The sequence below is a fragment of the Poecilia reticulata genome, linkage group LG14 (assembly GCF_000633615.1).
Source record: "Poecilia reticulata strain Guanapo linkage group LG14, Guppy_female_1.0+MT, whole genome shotgun sequence".
NCBI lineage: Eukaryota > Metazoa > Chordata > Actinopteri > Cyprinodontiformes > Poeciliidae > Poecilia > Poecilia reticulata.
This window is the reverse complement of record NC_024344.1, coordinates 7425032-7451552: the sequence shown is the minus strand read 5'-3', so window position 1 is coordinate 7451552 and position 26521 is coordinate 7425032. Positions and strand designations below refer to the sequence as shown.

The 26521-nt window shown below is 39.4% G+C and overlaps 4 protein-coding genes across 5 annotated transcripts; all 4 read right to left on the bottom strand.

The window, feature by feature from the left end:
• Positions 1–333: 333 nt before the first annotated feature.
• On the bottom strand, positions 334–1762 carry dynll2b (dynein, light chain, LC8-type 2b). Its single transcript, XM_008427138.2, has 3 exons — positions 1671–1762; positions 1119–1256; positions 334–1023 (listed from the first exon to the last, which is right to left on the bottom strand). The coding sequence occupies exons 2-3, from the start codon at positions 1248–1250 to the stop codon at positions 886–888; spliced, it is 270 nt and encodes an 89-aa protein (XP_008425360.1). The 5' UTR covers positions 1251–1256; positions 1671–1762; the 3' UTR covers positions 334–885.
• Positions 1763–3260: 1498 nt separating this feature from the next.
• On the bottom strand, positions 3261–7227 carry srsf1b (serine and arginine rich splicing factor 1b). 2 transcript variants are annotated; one of them, XR_535334.2, is made up of 5 exons: positions 6809–7227; positions 5411–5604; positions 5152–5324; positions 4122–4762; positions 3261–3804 (listed from the first exon to the last, which is right to left on the bottom strand). XR_535334.2 is itself a non-coding variant. In XM_008427139.2 (4 exons), exons 1-4 carry the CDS (start codon positions 6997–6999, stop codon positions 4574–4576), a joined length of 747 nt encoding a protein of 248 aa, XP_008425361.1. In that variant the 5' UTR covers positions 7000–7227; the 3' UTR covers positions 3261–4573. The 2 variants fall into 2 exon arrangements, 1 of the variants encoding a protein (XP_008425361.1); XM_008427139.2 differs by having other exon boundaries at positions 3261–4762.
• A 756-nt stretch (positions 7228–7983) lies between these two features.
• On the bottom strand, positions 7984–15603 carry pigs (phosphatidylinositol glycan anchor biosynthesis, class S). The gene is made up of 12 exons (XM_008427140.2): positions 15476–15603; positions 13008–13147; positions 12819–12930; positions 12628–12717; positions 12433–12524; positions 11504–11744; positions 11263–11405; positions 10805–10919; positions 10563–10708; positions 9448–9548; positions 8976–9186; positions 7984–8532 (listed from the first exon to the last, which is right to left on the bottom strand). The coding sequence occupies exons 1-12, from the start codon at positions 15492–15494 to the stop codon at positions 8254–8256; spliced, it is 1689 nt and encodes a 562-aa protein (XP_008425362.1). The 5' UTR covers positions 15495–15603; the 3' UTR covers positions 7984–8253.
• Positions 15604–16239: 636 nt separating this feature from the next.
• On the bottom strand, positions 16240–24503 carry aldocb (aldolase C, fructose-bisphosphate, b). The gene is made up of 9 exons (XM_008427141.2): positions 24388–24503; positions 19201–19317; positions 18895–19106; positions 18565–18619; positions 18314–18474; positions 18112–18195; positions 17850–18024; positions 17487–17686; positions 16240–17390 (listed from the first exon to the last, which is right to left on the bottom strand). The coding sequence occupies exons 2-9, from the start codon at positions 19310–19312 to the stop codon at positions 17298–17300; spliced, it is 1092 nt and encodes a 363-aa protein (XP_008425363.1). The 5' UTR covers positions 19313–19317; positions 24388–24503; the 3' UTR covers positions 16240–17297.
• Between the last annotated feature and the right edge of the window lie 2018 nt (positions 24504–26521).

Here is a 26521-nt window from a genome sequence, read left to right as displayed (position 1 = left end):
GCTTTGTGAGTGGCTGTGCAAATGTATTAATGAATTAGAATCTGAACAAATTGCTCTTAAATCATTTCACCAACTCACTGGACCACTAATGTGAGCCTTTTCCTTATGTATGCTGAAATGCCATTTTTTCTTTGATAGTAAACTGGTACAATAAAAGTAACACCTCTAATGCATTTTTAGTTCCAACTGCAAGTTTTAAATTCTTTTACATACAATTCCCCACACCTTGTCATAGCCTTACCACCAAGTAGGGTGTTATGACTATGTCAGATGTGAGGCATAACGCCATTTAAAGTCATGCAATACAACCAAATTAAAATGCATCCACAGACATCATTTGAACCATTTAATTGTCAAAATTGGTTTGTGCTCAACATTTGATTTGTCGACAAAAAACCGTCACAATACCAGGCAACCAAATGAGTTTACAGATATACAGAACAGGATCGCTGCAAGTCTTCACAGGCATAACCAGGAATGTTAAAGCACGTACAAACCTCCACATGTCACAGCTTTTATTAGGTTCAAGCAACAGTCCTGACATTTCTAGTCCTGGAAATTAAAGACATTTGAACAAAAACTCTGTTGCTCATTTAATGCACTAAAAATAAGTTATTTTACAACAAACTCCTTTGAAATAATGGGCAGGTCGGCACAAAAGCAAAAACACAGACGGATGTACAAACGCTGACCGAGGGCCACCATCAGACTGCTCCTAATTCTTGGACTTCCTATGAATCATCTGTGCAGACATGATTAAAGCACTGATCATCAATGGTTTGTGTTGCAGTTGGCACAAAGTAATTGTTGAAAGCAGCAGACCAGGAGGTAGGCATGTCTGCAGAAAGGTGGCAGCATGCACATTGTGACAAGGGTGTGTATGCCTTAGCCGGACTTGAACAGCAGGATAGCCACCTGACCCAAGTAGAAGTAAATGAAATGTTTAGTTTCGTGCGTCACATAGCTGCCAAAGTTCCTGCCAACGATGCAGTGCCATGTCGGATTGTATTTCTTGTCAAACTCCTGCGGGGAAAGATGAGAAAGATGAAGGTCAATGCTGATGTAAAAGTTCTTCAAAAAGGTCATATTTATCCAACTTAAAAACGAGAGCGCCATACCTTTTTAACATAGGCAGCGATGTCCTTCTCTATGTTGTACTTCTCCATTGCCTGCATGGCACAGTCTACAGCATCCTGCTGCATTTCATCAGACATGTCTGCATTCTTGATCACTGCCTTCTTGTCAGACATGATGCCCTGCAAGACAACAAAAGTTTGATACATTGTACATAAAAGGATGCAGACAAGACGCTGTTTGGTGCATAGAATCCACTGTCAGCACTTCTTTCGACCGAGGTTTTTGCTTCAGTTTGCAAACCACGTGAGCCCGGCATTTTACAGCGGGAGGCATTTTGCGTTTCATGCAGTGCTGCTACAAAGATATCTCGTATTGGGAGTGCAACACATCTATACCAACTTGGTGCTTCTGTGCGAGAGGATGTTTGCTTCAGCCACCATTACCCTTTGTAGTCAGGTTTCCACAGTGGCTCATGCGCTTTTATTGCTCAAACGGCACAGGAAAGATGCAAAGCACTCGGTTTCTCCTGCGCAGCAGCTTGTGCATACTCGGTCATAGCAACGCACATTGTGTAATATTTAAAGAACTCTTACCGTTCCTGTGTAGTTTCAGTGTTCAGAGATGCACGCTTCGGGGGGCTACACAGCTTTTCTTTCATTTATTGAAGGACGCGTGGTGCTCCCGCCCCGCCCCCTGCATCTCCTCCTCCCGCTGATTGGCTCAGGACAAGCCTTCGCCCAGCTGACGCTCATTTTCTACTCGCGGAGAAGGGCCTGCATTTTATTTCCACCCAGATTGCACCGCTCTCACCTCCTGCCTCACCGTAGATGTCATTTTGACGTACTTAGAAACAGTACGTCAGCCTGTTCGCCATATTTCGTGTGGCAAGCTTTTGTCTGGAACATTTTCATAAACTATTATTTCTTTTATCAAGGAGTCAGACTCAACACTGCTTTATTTAAGTAAATAAAACTTTTTTTTCTTACATGAAATAAATAGGATTATCAAAATAATGGTATTTGTCTAACAATACTTAAATAACAGAGAACTATAATAGTCCTAGGCTTATGACTTCATAGTGTTTTTCTCACAAATAACATTCAAAAATATCCTTTTCAGCATGGTGTGTAATCACTAAAGAGCTTTTAATTCTCACAAAAAATAAAAATAGAAATCAGACTTTAAAATGTAAAATTGTAAGGTCTTTCAGAGAGGGAGTCACAATTTAGCTGCCTAAGGTTTGAAATGAATCAAAGGGGAACCTAACAGAACCCAAGATAAGTCGGACATTTTCTGGTTGTAGATGGACTCTATATCAACTCCATTACCAACGTTCTCTAAGCAGTGGTAAAGAGAAAAGTCTGAATCTTTCAAGAAAACTTTTTTTGCCCCATCAACACTAATGTGTCTTCCCATCTAAAGCAGGATATTTATCATGAAGGAAAACACACATGCACTTTTATTTTGTGACGGTTAAATCATTTAATTACTGACAAAAGAGGGCTAATTCTGAGAAAAAAGGCTTACTGTGTTACTCTGGCCTTAGGTTTACTAGCTTAAGGAGACCAGCGGTCATTACTGCACAAAAATACTGATCATAAGCTGATTTGAGAGACTGACACCTTGAATGGAAGGCTTGTGATAATTATATAAGAAAATAGTCATATGGGCAACTGATACACCTCCCCTTTTGCTAAATTACACAACTGTTTACTTTTTTTTTTAAAGCTGAAAGTGAGATTGTCCTCCCTCCCCCCGTTTAGTTTTCCAATAATTGAGCATATATTCTCCTTCAAGAGCAAAAACTTTTTACTTTCTGCAATCTGACTATGAAAGCTGACTGAAAACTTGTGTAATTCTTCAAACTTAACAAATCCTTAGAAATGCAATTTAATTGTGCTCAGTATTTAATCATATTGAATTGAATATGATTAAATGGTATGGAATACATTAAGATTCTCTGACCTGATATTAAGTCATTTTATTTAATAAAATGCTTTGAAAAATCTGGGAATATACGACTAGAATAATTCTACTTTTACAAAAATAGGAAGAAACTATCTAAATGAAGGGAAAACTTGCTCCTATCACCTCAGCTTACTCAGAAATACTTTGTGCAAGTGATGTGTAACATTGTACCAAACCTTTATGACAGATTTAAAAAAATACAACAAAAACAGCACTCACTTATTGTTACTGAATGTTTTATTAAAAGAGAAATAAGCAGTGAAATACTGAAAATCACAAATTATCCATCTTTGGAAATGACTGAACTAAGAAAAGTCATACCATTTTGAGCATCCTTTCATTTTACCAACCACACCTCCCTCATCCCCTGACAAATGTTCCCCACAATTTACCGCTCTCCTTACGCGTGGGATCCATCCTGCACCTCCATGCCCTCCTACTGGATCCTATCCAAGCTTTGCTCTTCTTTTTACAATTAAAAAAATAAAAAATAAAAAAATTGAGAAATGGTTTCCCCACTCTGCAGCCAGTAACTCTGCGTCTCTGGTGTCCCAGACCAAAAATGAAGGAATAATTTTGATAATTTCGAAAGCCAAATCAGTTTGATTTATCTCGTTTACTGAGAGGTTTCCGGTTAGCCGGGGTAAGGTGGACAGGGCCGGGGTCGTGCTCCATGTATCCATCCTGAAGCCTAATCCTAAACTGATCCTGAATCCTGATCCGGATCCGGAAAGGTGAGCCAATGAGCCCAGTCCAAACCTTTAGAATAACCAGCAGAACCAAAGAGAAGGAGGTGAGTTAGAATCACACCTTTGGAAAACATTTTAAAAATATTAATAATTCAACTACCAATCAAATCCAAAACAATACTTTGACTACAAAAAGATGAGAAGCAAACAAAAAAACAAAAAAAAAAACAAACAAATACATTTTAGGGTCCCCAAAAACAGTTTACAGCACACTTTACTGTAACATTCAACAGCAGTACTCAAGTGTAAACTGAGTATTTAAAGGAAAAGAGATTCACAAAAGCCTTAAGTGAAGATTTCACAGTCGACAAGGCACAGCCATCATACCATTGGTGCCATATTTGACTCCTCCTCCTCCTCCTGTTTATCCTAAAATGAACTGTTTCCTCTCTTCCCATCCTATCCTGTTCCTCTGAATTCTACAGAGAAACACACAAGAAGGTCAAAGGACAGTTGTATATGCTATGGAGAAGTCAAAGACGATGGCTAAAAAGAAAAAACAAAAGCATTCAACGAGAAGAGAAAAAAAAAATATGCTGGGACGAGAAAAAGGTGGATAGCAGAAACAGAAGGGGAAAAGACAGAGGAAGCCAAGCGGGAGAGAAAATCAGGTCTGCAAAAAAAGTAGGGAAAACAAAATGGAGAAGGAGGGGTGGGTGAAACACACAAAACAACATTGTACACAAGTGAGAGATGATCCTGGGAGTAACCACTGGATTTTAAACGTGACCGCCTCCTCTCTGGCTCTGAGGTACACCGCTGCTTCAGTTTAGGCAGATCTAAGTACGGGAACGGGAGCGTGAACGGGAACGCCGGGGCGAGTACTGGGGGGATCCCCTGCTGCGGCGTGGGGAGTAGCTGCGGGATCGGCTCTTGCTGCGGCTTCTGCTGCGGCTACGAGAGCGAGAGGGGCCGTAGCTGGGGCTGCGATTGCCATCCATCTTCACACGAATGTAGGCCGTCTCTCCCTAAACACAAAGGAAAAGAGATGTGTTAGCATCTATGAAGAGAACAATCAGGTACAAGCAGACACCAGGAAGAGTCCACATTGGTTTCAGCAACCTAAAAAAGGCTAGTAATTCTCTTAATGTTGTTGTAAAAAAAAAAAAAAAAAAAAAAAAAAAAGCAAAAAAACAATGTTGATCGATCAAGCATTTCAACCTACTTAATCATGAACATATATGAAAATAAAATTCATGATCTTTTTTTCCCAGGGACACTTTGAGATTTGGCTTTACTTACAGTTGGGTATCCATCCCCCTCAATCCCGCTTCTTCATCTAAATGAGCAAACTTCAAACTGCAGCGCAAGAGCACCTCCTCAGTAACAAAGCTTTCTGCTCTGACTCATTACGTACCTCATGAGAACGAAACTTGGTGTTATCCAATTTACGCACAGCGTAGGTCATGTCTTCTTTGCGCACAAACTCCACCACACCTGTGCCATCGCGGAAGACATCAGCGTAACATACATCACCTGCCTCCCGCATGTGATCCTTCAGGTCCTGCCAGCTCCCGCTTTGGGGAAGACCTGAGAGAAAACGGAAAGAAAAAGATGATGTACAAAATATGATTTTCTTAAGACAAAGACACAAAAAAGAGGAAGGCATTACTCACCTGACACAACCACTCTGTTTTCAGAGCGTCGGGATGGAGGGCCATACCGGTTCCTTGACGGCCCCATGCCTCCGCCTCCACCACCTCCTCCTCCTCCTCCGCCGCCACCCCTTCCACTTCTTGGAAACTCCACACGAAGTCGATAGCCATCGTAATCATACCCATCTCGCCCGTACACAGCATCCTCAGCGTCCCTGCAATTTTTTTTATAATCAGCAACTACAAAAAAGTACAACTGGAGGATCTTGACATCAACAGATCTGAATTACTGTGAAAGCGCCACTGTTAAAGTAAGGTTACGTACTCATTAAATTTTAAAAAGCAAAAGTTTACATCCATTTAAAGCAGAGGTAGCTGTCGACACTGATCTGTAGACAACAATGAAGAGATTTGAAATATGCAACACCATAAAGTAGTATTTTTTAAGAAAATAAAAGGTTATTCTTTCAACAAATCCAAGTAAAGTTATGCATGTGGAGGCTTTTTCTGATTGTGCACATATGGACTTTTACATCAACAGCAGCAGAAGCCTGCTGTAAGTCCTGTCATGACATTATATAAATTTTGGAGACTTATTTTAGCATATTGCTGCCCGCTATTAAGGGGTGTTGCTGAGATATCCAAACTTGTTCATGTTGGAAGTTTAATGACCTCCATCTTTCTGTTCAGTGGAATAGTTGATATTGTTGGAAATGTTCTTTAGAGATTAAAGAAAATTTAATCTCCATCCTGGTTGTTCACTTTATAGATGAGGTGAGGTCATAATTTATTTCTCACACAAAAAAGCCACTTAACAGAACATTTAAAAAAATAATTTTTTTCTGTTTAGGAAGGAGACCATGTCTAAACCTCGTATTAAAAATGTTAATCTCCCCGAAAATGTAAAAAGGGAAGAAGAGGAAGAAGAAGAAGAAGAAAAAAAACACACATAGCTTGTTGTATATATTTTTTTCACGTGATTGTTATGTTAAAAGGTCTCGCCTTTAAAAAGCTAGGGCCACTTTGCAGATATATCGAAAAAGCAACTATTTAAGTTCATATAAAATAAATACTGGAAAAAAAAACTTCGATTATTTGCACATACTAAAAAGAAGTGAAGCACAAGGAAGGTTTATTTGTAACCATGACAACTTGTATTTAGGTGCCCTTTAGAGAGCATGTTTTGTGAAGTAGGCCTCACTCCTACCACATGTAGGCAAACGAACACCACGCTCACAACAGGATGAAAATATAACAATGAGACGAATGTAAAAGTGGGTCAAAAACATAGCTTAGACTTATGGCTAAAACTAGCAGCTGGCGGTAAATTAACATTTGTGTCAGGGAAGATTAAAACAACTTTGGGTGTAGCATCTGGCTAACAGTGGCGATAATGCTAACCAGGATGTAGATGCTTACCTCGGATCCTCGAACTGAACGAAAGCAAACGGTGGTCCTCCTCTGCGGTTCTTCAGGTCAATATCACGCACAGATCCGTATTTATAAAATAAGTCTTCGACGTCTTTGGAGCGGATGTCTGGGGGAAGATTCCCCACATATATCCGACAATCGTTGCTTCCCGAGGGTCCTCGAGCGAATCCTCCGGACATTTTAGCGCAAAATAAGCTAACCGTACCGCAAACGGACTAAGAGCTAGTGAACAAAAGGCTACGGCAGAGCTATCTCATAACAGAGGCGGGAAACTTCGGGTGAAAACGAACAGGGAAATGCTGCGACACTGTTCTGTTGTCGGCTGCTAAATCCGCTCTAACTTTAATGGCGAACTTAGCGCCATGTAGTGACGCTAGTTCACGTAATCACCTTTAGCATTGGTTAAGAGGCAACGGCTCGCCTACTATACTTCCGTATTACTACTGTAGTACAATGGGGTTTTTTGAGCTTTGTCTTTATCAAAAAAACTAAATACTTTTTGAAGCAGTGCTTCTTTGTTTTTAATTCAGTCATTTGGTTTTGTAGAAACTAGATGCAGCTTTGTTTTCTTTAACATATAGTTATGCTAAAAACAAAGATTTTATGTTAATCCATTAGTTACAAATTATGTTCTCTAAAAATACAGCTGACTAAATTTACTGTAGTGCTAATAGTTGATAGCAGCATCACAAACTTTAAGTGATTCAAGTTAAGCTAAATATGCAAACACAAAACTAATGCATTTTAACCTTTATTTCTGTTCATTTTTATGGTTGTGTGGCTTACCTCCAAATAAAATCCAAATTGTTTCTCTGAAAATGTTAATGTTCCACAATATAAAAGTGTACAGGTAAAAAGAACAACTACAGCCTTGACAGAAATGCAAAGCACAAAGTTTGGCAGGGATGAGCAAAATCATACCCTACAACCAAGGCAAGCTGAAGGCACTATTAAATAATTGCTGAGACTTGAGTACAATAAGTTTTTTGATTTGGGCAAACAAAATATTTGTATTTTATTTAGGTTACTGCAACTTTAGTGTTTTCATAAATTGTCATATTTCTCTCTTTTTTTTGCTTACAGCTACTGAAAACAAAATGTTTGATAAAAAGCTTAATTGAAAAAGTTGTGTGCAAAAGTGCAGATAAAAAATGTCTAAAATGTGAATTAGATCTTTAGTCTTTAATTCTTAATAATTTACAAAAGAAAGTTCATATATATATAAGTTTTTACACATTTACACAAATTTAAGCTTTCAACCGTACAGCTACAGTTCCAGTAGTCATTTAATAAAAACTTTCAACACATGCCCATCCTAATTTCAAACAGAACAATATCCCCAAACAACACTGTATAAAAACCTTTCTTTATGCCCCCATTGCCACTAAATGTCAAAGCCACCAACAAAACAGTTTATCCATAACATCTTCACGTCAGTCCTTCTTAGCTTGCTTTTCCCTACGTTTCTGTCTAGCCTCAGAAGCTATTTTGATCAGAGACAGCAGAATAGGCACACACATCGGCAGGAAGAGAGGTATGTAGATAGCAAACTTCTGGTCATCAGGAAAGTAGAGGAGATGGAGCAGTGAGGGGTCAAAGAAGGCTTTCTCTGAAGCCAGGATGGCTTCTTTACTAAACTGCAGGGCGAATTTGAGGTTTCCAGCCTCCAGCTCTGCAACAGCCAGCTGCAGAGACGTCACAGCGCTGGACACCTGGCAGACAGCGACAGGAATAATGGATTAGGAAACGTGCAATTAAAAGAAAGATGACTTGTAATGCTAAAGTATTTAAATCCCCACAACATTTTCCCTCTTGTTACGTCACAACCTCAAATCTCAACATATCTTAATTAGGATTTAATAATGATCAAATTATGAAGTAGAAGGAAAATGATACATGGTTTTCACCACTTTGTACTCCTTTACTCTGATAACTTAAATAAAATCGAGTGCAAATGATTTTATTTTATCATCCAGAAGTTGCATGCAGTAGACCTGGAAAGTAGCACTCTCCACATTTTTTCCATGTCACGGCCTTATTCCATCAAAACTCTATATACATCATCTCATTTTAATTACAAATATTCATAGCTTTTGTTTTAAGGAAATATCATCATCAGTCTTATTAAGTATTAATGATTTCATGTATACTTTACCTGTTCAGCAATGTTGTCATTAATAACAATGTTGCCTATCTGGTCTAGCAGCTGTGCAAGTGAGGTGATTGTTGTGGTCGCTGTTGCAATGTTTTCCACTGAGCGGCTCCACATGAGACGGTCCAGCTCCCAGTCAGCTAGTCCGGTTCTGCCACAGGGTGCCACCAGGAAGCCAGGGGGTGGGGGTGACGACTGCACACCCAGCAACAGTCTGACAGAGGAAAAAAACTCTGAAAAATGACCTGGTATAAACAGTGCTGTGCAGTGAACATTTATTTTTCCATATAATGCCAGATTGGGTTGGAAAGCTTTGTTCACATAAAGTATGAAATCATAATTTAAAAACTAAATTTTATATTTACTCAGGTCATTTTTATCTAATTTTCACATGTATTTAAGTGTAAGAAAAAAGCAAAAGCCTGAAGAATTTGTTCATAAAAAATAATCTCAGATGATGTAGGTTGAGACTTACCGAAGCTGTGCGAGGAAGACGCCCATGACTTTAGCCATGTTGATGTTTATGTCAACAGGGAACTCTGCCTCTGGCCCATAGTAACTGTCTACATTAAACACCTGAAAACAAGGAAACATTTTCATCGAGACAGTTCAAAACACATTTACAGGTCAGAAAGCTAACATTTGAATTAACACAAGGATCCGGGCCTGATGTGAACATTATAGTGAAATTTTATAAGAGAAAAGTCCAACCATCAGGTTGTGACCTTAAGATCAAGCAAACTTGGGCTATGTAGCAAAACCCAAAACACACCAAGTTCACCTCTGAAAAAGGAAAAATAAAAGATTTGGAGTGGCTTTGCCAAAGTCTGGACTTCAGTCGAATTGAGATGTTGAATTATGACATTCTGTAACATTCAGTTGCAGAATGTTCATGCTAGAAAACCCTCCTACTTGTCTCAAAAGATACTTTGATTATGAAAGATGTGCTTACAAAAAAAGAAGGGAACATCAATGCTAACTCTGTGTACAAATGAAAACCAATACAAGTTGGGTAAAATGGATTTTAGCACAATATTTGCTTGCATTTATTGATTTCAAGGTGTTTTTGACAATATATTTTTCTAAAAGAAAACATATACATTACAAGACAGACTATTTTATTATATTGTTATGTAACGGTGGCAAACAATCAAGTGAGATTAAGTCTGCAACATTTTAATCCAATAACTGTTACAAAGTAACTCCTTTAGCAGTATTGCTACACAGCAGTTAGACAAAGAGAAAACATCCTTTCCACAACCGTCATCTCCTAGCAACAGCGGAGCGATACTGACCCCATCCGCAACCATGTCAAACTGCGACACAACTAGTAAATAACACACACACACAAAAAAACACAAATCAGTATTAATTTACCTTAACTATTCCGTCAATATGGCCTATGTGCCACGGTTACATTATGTAACTAACCCTATGCTGATCAACAGCAATGTAGCTTTTTTGATTCTTTTGTGATAATCACAGGATGACCAAGTACTGTCAAAATTTTAAATATGAAAGTGCCCATATGTAATACTTAATATTCATTACACATTTTTTAAATCATCAGGTATAATCCTGTGATCTTACCATAATCCCACCCCAGCGTGGCGAGTGAAACGCATTGGAGGGCACTTCCTGCTTGTTTTGATCTTGGATGTAAAGAGGTGAATGGTAGGCATCAGGAACATATAGAAGAAAATTCAACACTGGGTTGGAAGATGCTGCATTAGAGCCTGAAAAAAAATGTATACACAAATACATAATAAGAAAAATCACAATATATTAATTTTGTGTTTTATCTTTTGTAATTTTTTTTTTTTTTTTTTTACCAAGTCTGGCCTCCACTGGGTTGATAACATGCGCGAGGCTGTCGGCGTTGAGCATGTAGGCATTGCGGGTGTTATCAAAGCGTGGGTTGACACCCAGCATGGCATAATGCAAGGTCTGTAAAATTGAGGGTACAAAAACCTGAGCATTTGCATAAGTTTTGTCTTGCACTTTGATGAGACTAGGGGTACCAAGAGACAGTTTTCATATATTTGAACATGTCAATTTTAGTTCCATTAAGGCATTTGTTTGCACTGGATGTTTTTAGGGGCATTGGGTTAATGTGGGCTGTGACAGAAGCACGTCAAACATTTCAGATTTGTAAAAATGTTCAAGACCATGCATTCATTTTTCCAGTTCACAGTTATGCGCTATTCCCTGCTCATGTGCCACAATAAAGTAGGTTAGGGTTTTTGCTTACAATGTGAGAAAGGACACAGTGCACTGCAAACACAAGTACCTGAGAGTCAATGCTAAAATTAGCCACCGGGGACATTTTGGTAAGTAAAGGCTGTATGTAGGTCTGCGCAGCACCCTCAATGTCCCAGTGCAGCCGGTGAGACTTCGGGTCGGGGTTTAACAAGCTGAATGTTATCTCATAGCCTAAAAGAATAAACAGAGAACAGAAGGGAAGCGTTAACACACACACACAACCCATAGGATAAATTACACTAAGGCAACTTCTGACAAAAATAACCAACCTGGACTGGATTTGAAGGCTCTCATACTGTCTGCAATGCTCTCTTTGTTGCCTGGGTGGAAACGGACTCTGTCGCTGAGGGCAGCAGTGATGTCAGCACGGCTGAATGACATCACTCTCAGTACCTGTTTGATGTGTGGCTGCAGGTGATGCAGCAGCTGCTCAAGCATCTTAGCTGTTCTCATCTGGGGAACAACACGGAGCAGCGCAGTCCGTCGCTGACCAATGTACACTTTAACATCCTGTGAGAATAATTATAGATGCAATCAATTCAGTCAGCATTAGCACTTACAGAAGAAACGTAATCAAGCATATATTAGGTTAAATGGCAAACACAGAAATTATTGTTCTCTATCTTTTTTACAATAACTAACTTGAATATAAAATATATTTTATATTTGTTTACCACCTGGTTATGTTCCATTTTATTAGGATGTACATTGTCAATAAAAGTGTTTTCATGTCTTGACCTTTCCTTTTTTTTTTAAACAAAACATTTTCTTTGAACTTTATTTGTCATTTCTTTATATCAAAATAACATTTTATTATAGTTTTACAGACTATTTGATAAATTACTATACTATATATTATTATTATTAATTCATTCAAAGGTCTAAGACCAAGCACACAGTCTTGTGGTACACCACAAATAAACTTTGGTAAACCAGCGTATGAATTACATATTCGTATCCTTTATTAGAGTACCATTACATCCAATAATGTGCTGTCCCTAATATCATATCTCTTAAGCTTTTTCATCAACAACCCATGATCTGCAGTGTCAAAGGCATTTAATTCAATTCAATTAGTCCGGAATTTAATAAAAATTTAGAATAGAAACATAATAGTTATTTCAAGTGTACATAGCAATCCAACATTATAGTATTTGAATAAACAAGGAGTAAATGTTAAAGTGTGAGCAGTTTTAACCTCAGGCAGTAATGAGGACGACTCAGGGATCACATATATGACCAAAGACCCACATGGACTCTCACTCAGCACATGCAGAGAAAGATCTGCCTCTATAAAAGACAAAAAACACAAGCAGCATGTGACCACTGTGCTTTGAGGGAGGAACTAAAATGGATAGATGAGATAAACAGCTAGATTCTACAGGAAACTCACCCGCTGCAGTAGGTTTGTTCAGGGCATCCTCCTCCATGATGGTGGCTGTGCGATATTTTGTCTCATACCTATATTTCAAAGCTGTATCCTCTGAAAAAAATAGCATTAATGATGAGAAGAACAAGAAAAGTATGCAAGATTCCAGGAATGAAATTAAAGATTATAAGCATCTATGTTTTAAAGAAAGTCACCATCTACAGCATGATGCTCCTCCTGGGTTTGTGTCAGAGGCACCTTCTTCTGCTGCTCTGGTGTCACTGTTCCACGGGCAAATACAACCTCCACATCTGCACTCAGCTGGAGCTGAGAAACAAACAGAGTAAGCCATGTGAAAAATAGATGGATCAATACAAGAGGTATTGATGTATCCACAAACAAACCTGCAGCTTAGCCAGTTCTCTGATCTGACTGACAGGTAACCAGGCCCGGTAGGTTTCAGTGGTTTTCCACCACAGAGGGACTCCCACAATGATGACCACTGCTGCTATGGACAAAGCAGCAAGCTGACCTCGTCTGCGCTCTGAGAGAAACACAAGAGCTGGTAAAAGACCTTTTAAAAGTGAATATGTTAGTATAATTTTATTTTGAATTTAGCTTTATTCATACTCTGTCAAGTGGTTGCACTGAGTTTCTGGTTAAGTAATATTTTTGTTTATTAATTAGCCTGTATGTCCTGTAAAGTCCCCAAGCTCATAAACTGACTTGAATTCAAATGAATTAAATAGTGCCTGACTGCATCACTGCACATTTTACAGTGTGTGCTTTAAAAAAAAAAGCATAAAAGAGGACTAAATAAAGTCAAGGCTTAAAACCTTAATAAAAATAAAATAATTCTGCAAAAAGTACCTGGGAGAAACATAAGTCTTACAAATGAGAAAAATATCGTTAAACCTATATTAAAAACTAATTATAAAGTTTGACTGCATAAGAAAGTAATAGAAAAATATAATAAAGCCCCCAAAAAGCCAATTTATTTTACGGAAGAATAAGAAGAATAATAATAATTTACAGCACGATTACAATAGGCCTTCGCAGCGCTTAGCTGCTCGGGCCTAATTAGTAACCTACAACGTGCCCTAAATTACTTTATGAAACTCCAAACTTTGGAGTGACCTAAATCTCTAATTATTTTGAATTTTAACAATGTTTCTGACACTAGTTAATGTGATATTTTATTCTCGTTTAATATTACAGTGATTCTTGAGAATAGGGACAAAATGGGTTTTAATTTCCCATGATTTTTTTTTGTTATTTCTCAACCTGATGTATGCAAATATGACAAATAATGTTTTGGAAATATAAAGATGCTAAGGTACAGGCTCCCAGTTGCAACATTTTTTTTTTTAAATTACATTTTTAATCGACCTGACCTAGAATGCTGTCATCACCATCTGACAAAAATAAATACAAAATAATTTTTAATGACCCTATTAGTGATATTTTTACTCATTTTGCAGACAAATGCTTCTCAAGAAACAACATAAATATTATTTAAACAAAAAACTAAAAGTTCATCTGACAGAGTTGACAATGCATGACGGAGTTGACACAGAACTGAAGGTGGTGACAAACTAGTGAGTAAAAAGAAAAACTTGATACATGTGAAGTAATGCAATTTATGTAAAATACATTAAAATTAATTAATTGCACATTTAAGCGAGATTTGACAACAATTCCACTGAAAGATTCACAAAAACTCTGGTGGAGTTGACATCTGACGGAGTTGACAAAAAGCCAAACTATGTCAATTTATATGATGTAATTCTGAAGGAGGCCATGTTGTAGTTCATCAGTTCCATGAAATCTTTACATTATACCAAAATTAAGCTTTATTTCACAAAATTTCATAAAAGTTTAGTAAATTGTCAGTTATGGTGTTGACACATCATGGTTGTGACAAAAAACTTAGGAATAAAAAGAAGAAAAAATTAAGAATAACATAAGCTAACCAGAGCTAACTAGCCCTCTTAGCAAAGGAAGAGAAAGGAAGTGGCCATGGGGTCCTCAGAAGTTCTGGTGCCCCCAATAATGCCTGATTTTTTTTTTTACATTCTTTTCATTTCTGACGGTGTTGATAAAATCTAGGGACACATTTCAATGGAGTTGGAAAATATATAAAAATTATTTTTAATTCAATTTATTGATACTTTTATAATTATTTAGATGACCTGTCATAATATATAATTTTAGTATTTCTTTAATTGTTTAAAACTATTATAATGTATTGAGTTCTGCTTTTGGACAAGGGACTTTACAGGCATCATCCACCGACTACAATGTTTAAAATAAAAAAATATTCAGCAACCAGGAAAATATACATTGTTGTACTCATATGACCCAGGTTAGTTTAGTCAGATATTTGAAAAAAATTATATTTTGTGTATATTTTATTGAAATTTTGTGCTTTATCCATAGGACCTGTTTTGTTCCCATTTTCAAGAATCACTGATTAAATGATGGAGATGTAAATACATTCAACACAACAGTCCAGAATTTTTTCAAAATCCTTTCAGTCATGGGAAAAATATGCACGCAACGTATATTAAAATATTTTGTTTGTGAGTTAATGGTGACTTTATAAGCTTTAGTGAAACACACATAAAAAGGTACAATAAACCTGCAGGTGTTTCAGACAGCATCTTGAGGTAGTTGGGGAAAGCTAGCTGTTAGCTTCCAGGTTCATAATATTATTAACATTGTTCAATGAACGACATAAGTGCAAAGAGACAGTTCTAGATATGCTGTAGAAGATGTAATATACAGTCTAAAACACTCGATAGTAAGATAAAGAAACGCATTTTAAAGCAAGAAAAGAATCTTCACAAAATTTGCTACTGAATCAACTCACCCACTTCCGCGGTGGCCATTTCTGTCAATGACTTGGGTGCGTTTGTTCATACACACACAAGCAGCCTCAAGTCACATGACAAAGGTTGGAATTAAATCGGGCGCGTCACTTTAAGACTGAGCCGTTAACTGTGTTTAGTGCTGCATTTTCAAAACGGAAGCAAATCTTTTCTCAAAAGAGAGAAAAGAGACAGAGAGAGAGAAAACAGATACAAGGAGCAGCGCTGTCTCCGGGCAACCACGGTGAGAATATTAAACGCATGTAGACAACGTGGGACATGTAACAGAACCCCCTACTGGTTGGCAAATGCAGAAATAGTCGTGTGGCTTGACCAGTATATTTTCCCCAATTGAGCAGCAAAAGTAACATTTATGTGGGAAACATACGTAGGAAATCGAATTGTTAAAATAGGTATTTAAATTATAATTTTATTGCAGTCATCTACTAGGTTGTATATTCTGCTAATAAAGCCAAATTTTTAATGAGAGTATATTACCATAAAAGCCGCAGTTTTTCAAAGGTTATTTTACCATTTCACTGTTGGGAGTTTAATTCATAGCCTTGCTGAACCCCCACCCCATCAATGTGCCATAAACTCCAGAATGCTCGGCTACTGCCGACTCAACCCACTACAAGAAGCCTCAACACTAATTTTTTTTCTGAATGCAACCAGAAAGTGTCCAAATTAAAAAAGAAAAATGGAAAAAAAGGGAATAAAGCAGACTTTACACATTAACTTTTTTGTACACACACAAAAAGACGCGTTTAGTTTTAATGTGTATTTTAGTTTATTTCTCCACTATTTGACACACCGATTGTTTCAAGAACAATAACATCACAAACACATTAATCCAACAAAGCAGTGACCGTTTCTGCGCTGCTGACCCCCATGTGTTGGTCCATGTCTGCATCGATAGAAATTCTTCCAATCTTTCCGTGGGGCAGGCAGGGGGGAAACAGGATGGTCAGGCAGGGGGCGGGTGGCACACAGAAATCACATAGACACCGTCACACAACTAAATACGATATTTACCAAGTGTAATTCAAAGCTAATGTTATACTGAGAAGACACACGTGATGGTCGTTTTTGTTGATAATGGTAATAAGGAGCACAAGGGGGAAAAAAAAAAAAACAAAAAAAAAAAACGATTACTGGTGTGCAACGTTTATTACAGTACACCGTGTCTAGTGACCTCTGCTGGACCCACCGATGAACTACACAAGATCAACTTCCAAGTTCAACATTTCGACTTCGCTCTGCTCAGCTCCTCGTTTTACCCTTAAAACGGATGCACTGATGCCACTATTGGTTGGTTGGTCCCACAGTTAGTGTGAATGTTAGTACAGTAGTTAAACGAAGGGCCAACGCTGGGTTCTGACTGAAGCGAAACACCGATGCGCACTTGCTGATCTGAACTGCTGGGGAGCCGATGTGAGAGGACCAATGACGGAGAAGGAACCAAACGTGGAGAGAGAGGAGCACTTATGAAGAGGCAAGAAAGGAATACTGACAGATTCTCTGGATTACATTCTGCATTAATCTCAGAGTCTAACCAGAGCTAGACATGAAATTCAACACTTCAGTCATTAATTGTCTCAAACCTGTCTGGATTTATTTGTTGAAATAAAAATGAAAACCTGTTCCCTTTAGTATTGCATTCTTACATAGATTTTAAATAGACATCTAATAATGTAATGTTAATAACTATTAACAAAGTACAGTAGACAGCGCAGGCCTGTGTCTGATGGAGGAGTGAGAAGGGAATAGCAGAGCAGATATTAAGACTAGCACTAGGCCACAGCTGAATGTGGTCGTTAAAGTTTAATAGGCATGGTTAGCCACGTAGAGGGATTGACCAGCAGCACCAGCACTTCCAGAGGACTTGTACTTTCCAAGGGCAGCCAGCCCGTTAGCCTGGGGGAGACAGAAGGGAAACAAAGAGACGTCTTAATATAAACCCAAAAGGATTTCGCATGTTGGTCCTTCTGAGGGGTCTTTGATTTGACTGACCTGGGCCCGCTTGATGAAAGCCTCGGTGCCAGCTTTCTCCTTATTCAGGTCTCCTTTCCATGCGTTCAGGGCGGAGGCCTGCAGGGCTCGGCCGTAGGAGAAAGTCAGCGCCCAGGGCTTGTTGAGGGGGCAGGTGTTGATGGAATTGAGGTTCACGCTAGCCTCCTCTTCAGACTGACCACCCGAAAGGAAAGTCACTCCTGTGTGGGAAAAAGTATGCAGAAATGTAATATTTTTCATAAGAAAAAAATCTAATATGCATTTCATTAAACAGTATCCTGACTTGTCACAATAAACAAAAAGTTTGAAAAATACTTACACTTTACAGTTTCATAAATACATTCTCTTATTTCTATGACTCACCTGTAACGGCTGGAGGTACAGTGCGGCGCAGGGCAGTGACGGTAGCCATGGCGATTTCCTCGCTGGAGAACTTGGTAGGACAGGAGTGTCCAGGGGTGACCATGTTGGGTTTCAGCAATGTTCCCTCCAGGTACACATGGTGGTCAGACAGAGCTTTGTACACCGCTGCAAGGACCTAAGAGCAGACACAAGGAGTTAGAAATTAGATTAGAAATATGTTGATATGTATGCAAAGCAGATCGTGACCTTCCAGATGCTTCACCTTCTCTGTGACATATTGGCAACGCTTCAGGTCATGATCCCCATCAGGCAGGATCTCTGGCTCCACAATTGGGACGATGCCATTCTAAAAAGTATGAACGTAAAGTTATTAGTGGCTTTAGGCTATGGCTCAAAAAGGCACATTTTAAGTGTATTAAAAAATGCTGGTGTCTAACCAGACGTAAAAAAAAAAAGAACCCAACCTGCTGGCAGATGCTTGCATATCGTGCCAGTACATTCGCATTCTCCAGGATGGCCAGCTGAGATGGCGTGGTCTCGCTGATCTTCAGCACACAACGCCACTTGGCAAAGTCTGCACCGTCCTTCTTGTACTGAGCACAGCGCTCACTGAGCCCGTCCAAACCTGCGCATCAACACACAAGAATCTAGAGTTCCTGCTACACTTTGACTTTTTTCTAAAGTTTGTTAGAATATTCCCTCTGCTTTGGCTCACCCTGGGTGGTGGTCTCTCCATTTGTTCCAGCAAGTGGTACGACACCTTTGTCAACCTAAAAACGGATGGAAAGGAATATCTATTAAACAAAAAGCTGCTGAATTTCTACCGTTCCTGAATATACAACATAAAAGCTCTTTTAGGGCAGTTTATCCTCACAACTGAAACTGATCTTTCAGGTTTTTCTGTAAACATGTGTTCATTTTTACATACATTGATTGATTGATACATTTCCAGTTTTACCTACCAAACTATGAGACTGTTTGGAGGCAGATGAAGTTAAAGTTCAAAAGTACTGTGTTTGAATCTAACAGTTCATTTCTGGGATACCTTGATGCCAACAACAATGCCGCGGTCTTTGATGAGCTTAGAAAAACAAACGCCATCGTCGCTTTTCTGGTAGAGGGTCTCATGGAAGAAGATGACCCCTCCGATGCAGTTGTCGATGCGCTCGTCAGCGGTGAAGAGCAGCTGGCGGTAGCGACGCCTGTTCTCCTCCGTGTTCTCAACCCCGATGGGGTTCAGGCGTTTCGCCATGCTGCCTGAAATTGACACACAGTGAAAAGTTACTTAGCTTTACCTCATATACCTGCACACAAACTCCTTCTGCAATGTTCTTAGTCTGACTGAACATACCAGTGGACTCATCGGCAGCTAGGATGCCTTTTCCTGGAGCCACTATACTCTGAGCGATCTCCTGCAGCTCCTTCTTCTGCTCAGCAGTCAGTGCGGGGTACTGGTGAGTCATGGTGGCTGAAAGAGAAGGAGAGGACGACATTTTATCACCATCTGACCACCCAGCTCTGGCCTCTTTCTCATGCCCTTTTATTGTTTGGGAAACAGCTGACTTGCCACAGCAGTGAGCAGAAGGACTGGCTGAAGAATGACAAAACTCTAGCAAGATGCATCGGAAAAATACTGAATTTCTCACAATCCAGTGATGCAGAATGTGTGGGAGATGTGATAAACCCAAAGGCAGCAAGCTGCTTCCTGCAGGAAAGGAAATGCTACATCTTCTACACTTAAAAATGTGAATTTTGTCACACTTCCTAACAGACCATGCTTCTAGTGTGGGTCTGGTCAAAGTGAAACCATTTGGTGGCAGCCATCATACAAAGGTTTCTAGATCACGCCCTTCTTCAGTCGGCAGAAGTAAGTGGTTACGCAACTCCTACCCCCACCACGTGCATCTGAATCACAGACTGGGGAGGGATGAGGGGTTATAAAACAAACGCTTCAACAGACTCAGCTGCCGGGCTTGATTTCAGCTGCAGGTCTGGATGCAGCACGACTCTACCCTAGCAACACTCTTCCTGTTTTTCCCAGTTAACACCATTACAGCATTTTCATTCTTTACATCTTTGTAGTTGATTTACTGATATTTCTTTTAAAAGAATGTTGTGTGCTGCCACCATTTTAGCCTCTTGTCGGTCTATTGTTGCCAGTATGCAACTACAATTCCCTTCTGCACAGGTAATGTGAAGAAAATCCACGCAATACTTGTAAATTTCCACACATCCAGAATACGCCTGAGGACACAGTCTGGCTGACTGCACCAACTGTGAAGGCTTCACTGATTATTGGTTTGTTCACAGCTGCACAAGTGAAATGCTATGTGTTGCCACAATGGATCAGGGATGGATTAAATGGCCTGATAGAGGACCAGGAGTTTAGCTGCAGTGAGCTGCTGGAATGATGTTTGCTTAGAAAGAGCAGGGCCGAAATATTTCTGTCATAAAGAGCGAAAAAGTTACTTTTAATTTAGTATAATTGAATCAAGACAAAACCAAGTTATTTGCATTAGAAACTAGACCAAATATACTTGGTGAAATGTTGTATTTTTGCAGTGTAACTAAGGCTGGGTTGCTGCTGTAGGACACCGAGGGTCATATCCTCCGTTAATCCTCAGCTTTAAGCTATGGGATAAGGGCCTTGGGAGAACACAGACAGGCCTCTCTGCAGGGTGGCTCTGCTGCAGGAACAGTTCACTACTGTTTGAAAAATTCTGCAGGGAGGTGAACCCAAACAGGTCAGGACAGAGTGCTGTAATTTGACACTGTAAGGGAACTGTTAGTTCACCAGTCTGAAGTGAGTGCACAATCTCCAGTGCACTGAATGAAATTGATAATTCATTGAAATCACAAGACACAGTGTGTGTATTTTAGGTGTTTTCTTAGCCAGACAAGGAGTCATGCCCGGCAGACTCTGGCTTATCTTTAGGAAGATGCCTACGTGCTTCAACAATGCATTTTTACCAGCTCCAGTGTATTCAAGTTTCCAGTCACCAAACATTGCAAAAATGATGGGTGCTCTGTGCAATCTACATTTTTAGGCCAATAGTAAAAAAACAAAAAAAGAAAAAGAGTATTTGTTAAAAAAAAAAATTTATTGTGCAAGTTGAGAGTGAAGCTTGTTCACATCGATATGGTTGCAGGTGACATTTATTTCGAGAGGAAAAGAAAACCTGGAGGGGATCATGTGTCAGAAACAGCACACCTTGGAGGCCAAACATGATCAGCCAAGTGCAGCAATGGGAACTAATGGGAAATGTTATTGATGCCTATTCTATTATTCATCCGGGTTGCTTTTTCAGATTTCTAAACATGTCTATATGTGGACTGCAAACAGAAGGCCTCCACTAGATCCATTGTCCAGTCGCTCTTTAAAATACACTTCTCACCTCTGGTAGATATAATTCAGAAAAGAAAGTAATATTTCAGTCACTCACAGAAAAAAACTGTCAGTGATGACACAAGTGACCATAAGTGACCATGCTCAGAGAAGCATGAGCAGATCAGCTGGAAACGGTACAATTTTTATGCAACGATTTTCCAAATATAGTTCAGACTTCAAGCTCCTCCTTGGGATCATATCTTGGGTCAATATTAAATTAAAACATAAAAATGTAACAGATTTGACCCCATCTTGGCTAATTCTTTTGGTAACCTTGCTACTAATTAACACTAAATTGGCCATATAATAATGCTTAAGAGTAAAGAGCCGTTTCTTTTAGCTCCTATTGGTTGTAGATGCTATTACTATTGATTAACAGATTGAAAATCTGGATGGACTCCAGTGATTATTTTACAGCCATTTATGGATCACATCAATCCTCTCCTGGTTTATCCTGCTATAAGTCGCCACAAGGCATCTAAAAATATATTTTATATGGTTTCCTCCTTTCGTTAGAAATATGTTCCCATTTATTTCTGGATAATGATGACAAAAATAAGTGCAACTCAATAAAACACCACTAGTTTGAATGCTGTAATACCAATGTAGGTAAGGCTGCAGGAGACACTGATGTTTTCTGCTCCTATATTGCCTCTAGGGAACACTCAATGCATTTGGGGAATATGAGAGGAAAATATAAAGATTATCTTTGTTCCACAGGTACTTGCTGTGTGCAGTGAAACTTAGACTACAGATTTGGTGAACTAAAGTGTCACAATCACCTGAGCTGGCTGCTGAGCCCAGCGATGGTGTTCAGGCAACAAAACATCTCCTAAAATGGAACTGGTTTTGGTGAAGCCAGCAGTCAAAGATGCAACAAGGTCCCTGGGAGACATCAAATCTTTTAAACGTAGTCTTCAAAGCGCATATTACATGACAGCAACCTGTAACCTGACTTGACATTTTGATTACGCAAGCTTCAAACATGGTCGTGGTTCCTGCAAGTACGGTTTGAGGAAGTGAGGAAGTGTCAAAGGAAGAGAAATATTCATCAAAGTTGTTGTTTAACTGTTCTGAGATGTGCTTTATAATAAAATGATTTCTTAATTAAAACACAAAAAAAGGGGGGGGGGGATTTTGAAACAATTTGCAGATGGTATCTTTTGAGAGAGAAAAGCTGAGATAATTTTGTCAGGAGCTTGACTTTCTCTCAGTCACGCCTCGGATTTTCACTTCTGCCTGTTGCACAGTGGTTTTCCTCTACCAGGCAAACACCATGTCTGCATTGCGACATCAAGATACGTGGCCAACTCCCTGCTGCGTCACATGGAATCCCTTCAGAAATTAACAGGAAATGCCAGTTTGATCACAGAATACTATGGCAGTTATATATAATGTGTGAATTATAACAAAGATCCCCGCATGATTTAGATAACTCAAATTATTGACCCAGAATCTCTGTCGTACTATTCAGAGTTAACAAGTTCAAAATAAATCTATTGGGCACGATTAAAACTTAACTACAGTAGGACCCACTAGTATTTATTACTTCCTGACTCTGAGTCATGACGTGTCTGATGCAACCATTTTCACCCTGCTAAGCACAGAGCAGAATGTAGCCAAAAATCACAAATACTTAAACATCATAGCCAATAGATACAGTAAACAAGCCACAGCTGGTCTGTTGTGAAGTATTACTGCAAGCTTTTAACTACAAAACACTTCAGGCCTGCAAACTATGAAGCCCAGCATTTATAAAGGCTGTAAGCAGGGTTTTAACAGGCTGGTATCAACCGAATCAGGCTGGAACTGCACATATTAACATTTGAATTATTGTCATTATAAACAAGCCGGGAGAGGATGGCACAGTTAAAGGGAAACGGGATCTATGTTTTGCTGCACTGTCTGCATCATTACCGCCCCCCTGGAGATTTACCCAGCTAGTTGATGTCTCCAGGTTGCAAGCTATAGAGCTGAAAATGACTCCTGCACAGCAGCACTAGTCAGATTGCAAACATTTTTTTTAACTGCCTGCTTGCTTGCGTTTTTACCAGACAGGCTGCTGGCCTTGGAGCTGATGCACGTTCCTGTATTTGGGCTGTTTCTATCTTCAGACTTTGATCCAGCAGCACTAGCTGGAGCACTGCCCATTGCCCACTGATACAGGAGCCTACAGCAGATGCGACGGCTGTGATGCATGGTGCGGTTCAAAGAGAGGTTGACAGTGGTGAAAATGTACAGGTTACACAAAAGCATCATTTTCATGTTAAACACAGGAGACATAAGGCTGCTGTATATCTTCTCTCGTTCAAAATGGCAAACTGACTGCATATGATGTTATATGATTTTTAGAAACAAGGAACCGGATTATTTCAGGGATTGGGACTAACGTAGGAAAGAACCAACAAGTAGTAGAGCTGGGTGTTGCTTAGCAACCAAAGGGGCAGTGTAAAATTGTAAAAAAAAAAAAAAAGTGTAAAAATAAAATATACTATTTTAAAAAAGGACTTCAAAGTCGACTAAAAGATACTTGATTTTTCTTGTTTGCCTTCTATTAAAACATCCCATCCACATGTATGTATATGCGGTTATTGTGGCGTGTCTCCAATGCCCGCCCCGCCATCGTCACATCAGAGGTCTACGTGCGCTTGAACAGATACACTCCGACAGGAAACGACTTCATCATCACCCTCCCCCATCACCCTCCACTGCTGCTAACCACGTTTTAATTCAAAATGTGTCATCGACCTGAACACGTTCCAAACTGCAGACCCATGGTACGTTAACTTAACTAACAGAAAAACCAGATCCGTCACCTTCACTTCCATCCTTGAAGGTCAAAGTTTGTACGCCCTTCCTGTTGTGTGGTTCGTTGATCCTTAAAATGCGCAGCTTTCATATATGGTCAAATAAGCTCAAAAGCTCTACGCTGTTTTTAGAAGCCAACACGCGAAATAAGAGACATACGTCATAATAACAACAGGAACAATTTGTGGCTAACAAGCTAGGAGGACAAAGTTAGCTTGAGGTTGAGTAGCGCAGCATCACATTCCCATCAGCATCAACTCGGCCGTCAAAGTTAAAGCGGTCCGATATGAAAATGCTACAATATACAGCAGTCACAAATGGCAGTTCAGATTTGATTATTACCTGTTTGTTGATGTCTTCAGTTGATAGAGCAGGTGAGCTGTAGGTGAGAGATGCGGAGCTGTCTCCTGTTTAACTGCTGCAGCGCAACGTGACCCTTTACAAAGCCTCTCGAGCCGAGGGAGGAGCCAACACCCCTGCGTCATATGATGGAGTGAAACTGCGTCTATCGCGCATGCGCCGTAGAACATCCTCCATCTAAAAAGAGAGCAACGCGAACGCAGAATGATTCTGCATCTTTTCCAGACTTGCTGCTTAATTTTCATCTGAAACCAACAAGCATACGGACTTCTAATAAAACACACGTCACCTTAAGAAAGTAGTTTAATTATAAGCAGAAAATATGTCCAAATATTCCCAGATTACTACAGAATGCTGAATTCTAAGTAACAGCGCTATAAAAAGTAATGAAGCCAAGGGACAATCTCAAGTAATTTACAACGTCTTGCAAATATTTCCCGAACTGTTTCATATTTTATCACATTTACAGTCATGAATTTCCATGTTTTGTTGGGATTTTATGAGCTCACTTAACACCTAGTTAGGAAGGCAGATAATACTTGTGAAATCTACAAACCTGGGCTTTATAGGAAAGTAGCCAGAAGAAAGTCATTGTTGAAAGAATATGATGAAGTCCAGAGTACAGTTTACCAAAACTGCCATTTATGCAGGGGACAGAGGAACATATTAATTAAGTTCTCCAAGAGGTGTCAAACTTTTGTCGTCATGGACCGTTTTGTGCTGTGATGTGTCCCTGGTCCAACGCACCTGAATCAAATGTCTGAATTGCCTCTTCAGTATGCAGTTGAGGTTCTCCAGAGTCTTTCAAATAATCTTAATTAAGGTCTGCTGGAACAGAAACAAATCTAAAATTTACAGGACACTGGCCCATGAGAACTGTTGACACCTGTGGATCAGACTGTAATAAAAACATTTTTATCCTAAATGCAAAAAACTATGTGTGGAGAACTGACAGCACGCCTGAACAGAGTGATACATGGTGGTGGTAGCGGCATAAGGTGGCACTGATTATCCAGAGCAGAGACATGGAAACTAGACATCAATACTGGGAAACAAAATATTGACTTCAAAAACCTTGAAATGGGGCTGAAGTTCACATTCCAGGAGGACACAAAACAAATTGAATTTGTTTTTTTTTTCCTTTATTTTCATTTGAGACCAACAGCAAATTTAATAAATACAGGTTGGCAATAGCACTTGTTTACAAGAGAGTTGTATCCCCTCTTGTTGATGCACTCAGTGAAAACTGTCGCTGCTCTCAGTTTGTTCCTATAGGCCTCTTGCATACAAATTCTGGCACACACGGTTGATACATGCCTGTTTTTGCAGCTGGGGCCTAGGCTCAATTCACTCTCTAGTTTCTCCATTTACAGATCAGACATACACTCTACATCTACTGGGTGACTTATTTAACTCACAATTGGGTTCTCCAGTTTCAGCAGGGAATCTGTGAACTTCAAGCTGCTGCTGTTGGCATCTTGTCTTTAAAGCCTCTTAGGTGGTGTTATTGCCAATAGGTAAAGTTATTTTTGGTGTGGGCCTGCATATATAGAGGACAGTAAACAATGGCTCCACAAGCCATTACAAGGCTTGTCATTACAAGGGTCATTACAGCAATGTAGCAAGTTGAAGCTCTATCGTCCATCTTTATCATGAATGACACTTTCTGTATGCAGCTTTTTGACATCTCTTCCCTTTCATGAATCTTTACCATTCACTTTTTGTAAGCACAGGTGAATGAAAACCAACTGGAAATGGGATGAGAAATTAATTATGAAGAATCTTGTTCTTCTTCTGAACTGTGAATGACTGAAGAAACCTCTTTAATTGGAACATAATTCCCACAGAGGAAGGCCCACCTACATCGACCTTACATTATTACATTATCACATTCTGTCACAGACTTCAGTGTTTATTGAGATTTTATGTAATCAACAAACAGATAATAATTCATTATTTTATTATCAACTGTGTAGAAAAGAGTGAGGTGGAAAACTGACACCGCACATCACCTTGAACTCACCATAATTACTGCGAAAAGAGGCGACAGCTTCCTGCCTTGGGGATGCTTTTCTTCAGGGACAGGGATGCTTGCACAGCTGGATGATGGAAAGAA

Coding starts and splice junctions, on each gene's coding strand:
- pigs (XM_008427140.2), bottom strand. Junction 12,931..13,007: donor GAGAACTGGCTAAGCTGCAG/GTTTGTTTGTGG, acceptor TTTGTTTCTCAG/CTCCAGCTGAGTGCAGATGT. Junction 8,533..8,975: donor ATGACAACATTGCTGAACAG/GTAAAGTATACA, acceptor GCTGTCTGCCAG/GTGTCCAGCGCTGTGACGTC.
- srsf1b (XM_008427139.2), bottom strand. CDS start 6,999: ATGTCCGGAGGATTCGCTCGAGGACCCTCGGGAAGCAACGATTGTCGG. Junction 5,605..6,808: donor GTTCAGTTCGAGGATCCGAG/GTAAGCATCTAC, acceptor AAAAAATTGCAG/GGACGCTGAGGATGCTGTGT. Junction 5,325..5,410: donor AAACAGAGTGGTTGTGTCAG/GTGAGTAATGCC, acceptor GTTTTCTCTCAG/GTCTTCCCCAAAGCGGGAGC.
- dynll2b (XM_008427138.2), bottom strand. CDS start 1,250: ATGTCTGACAAGAAGGCAGTGATCAAGAATGCAGACATGTCTGATGAA. Junction 1,024..1,118: donor TCGCTGCCTATGTTAAAAAG/GTATGGCGCTCT, acceptor CTTTCCCCGCAG/GAGTTTGACAAGAAATACAA.
- aldocb (XM_008427141.2), bottom strand. CDS start 19,312: ATGACTCACCAGTACCCCGCACTGACTGCTGAGCAGAAGAAGGAGCTG. Junction 18,620..18,894: donor GCATTGTTGTTGGCATCAAG/GTATCCCAGAAA, acceptor ATCCGTTTTTAG/GTTGACAAAGGTGTCGTACC. Junction 18,025..18,111: donor GCCAATATGTCACAGAGAAG/GTGAAGCATCTG, acceptor GTCTGCTCTTAG/GTCCTTGCAGCGGTGTACAA.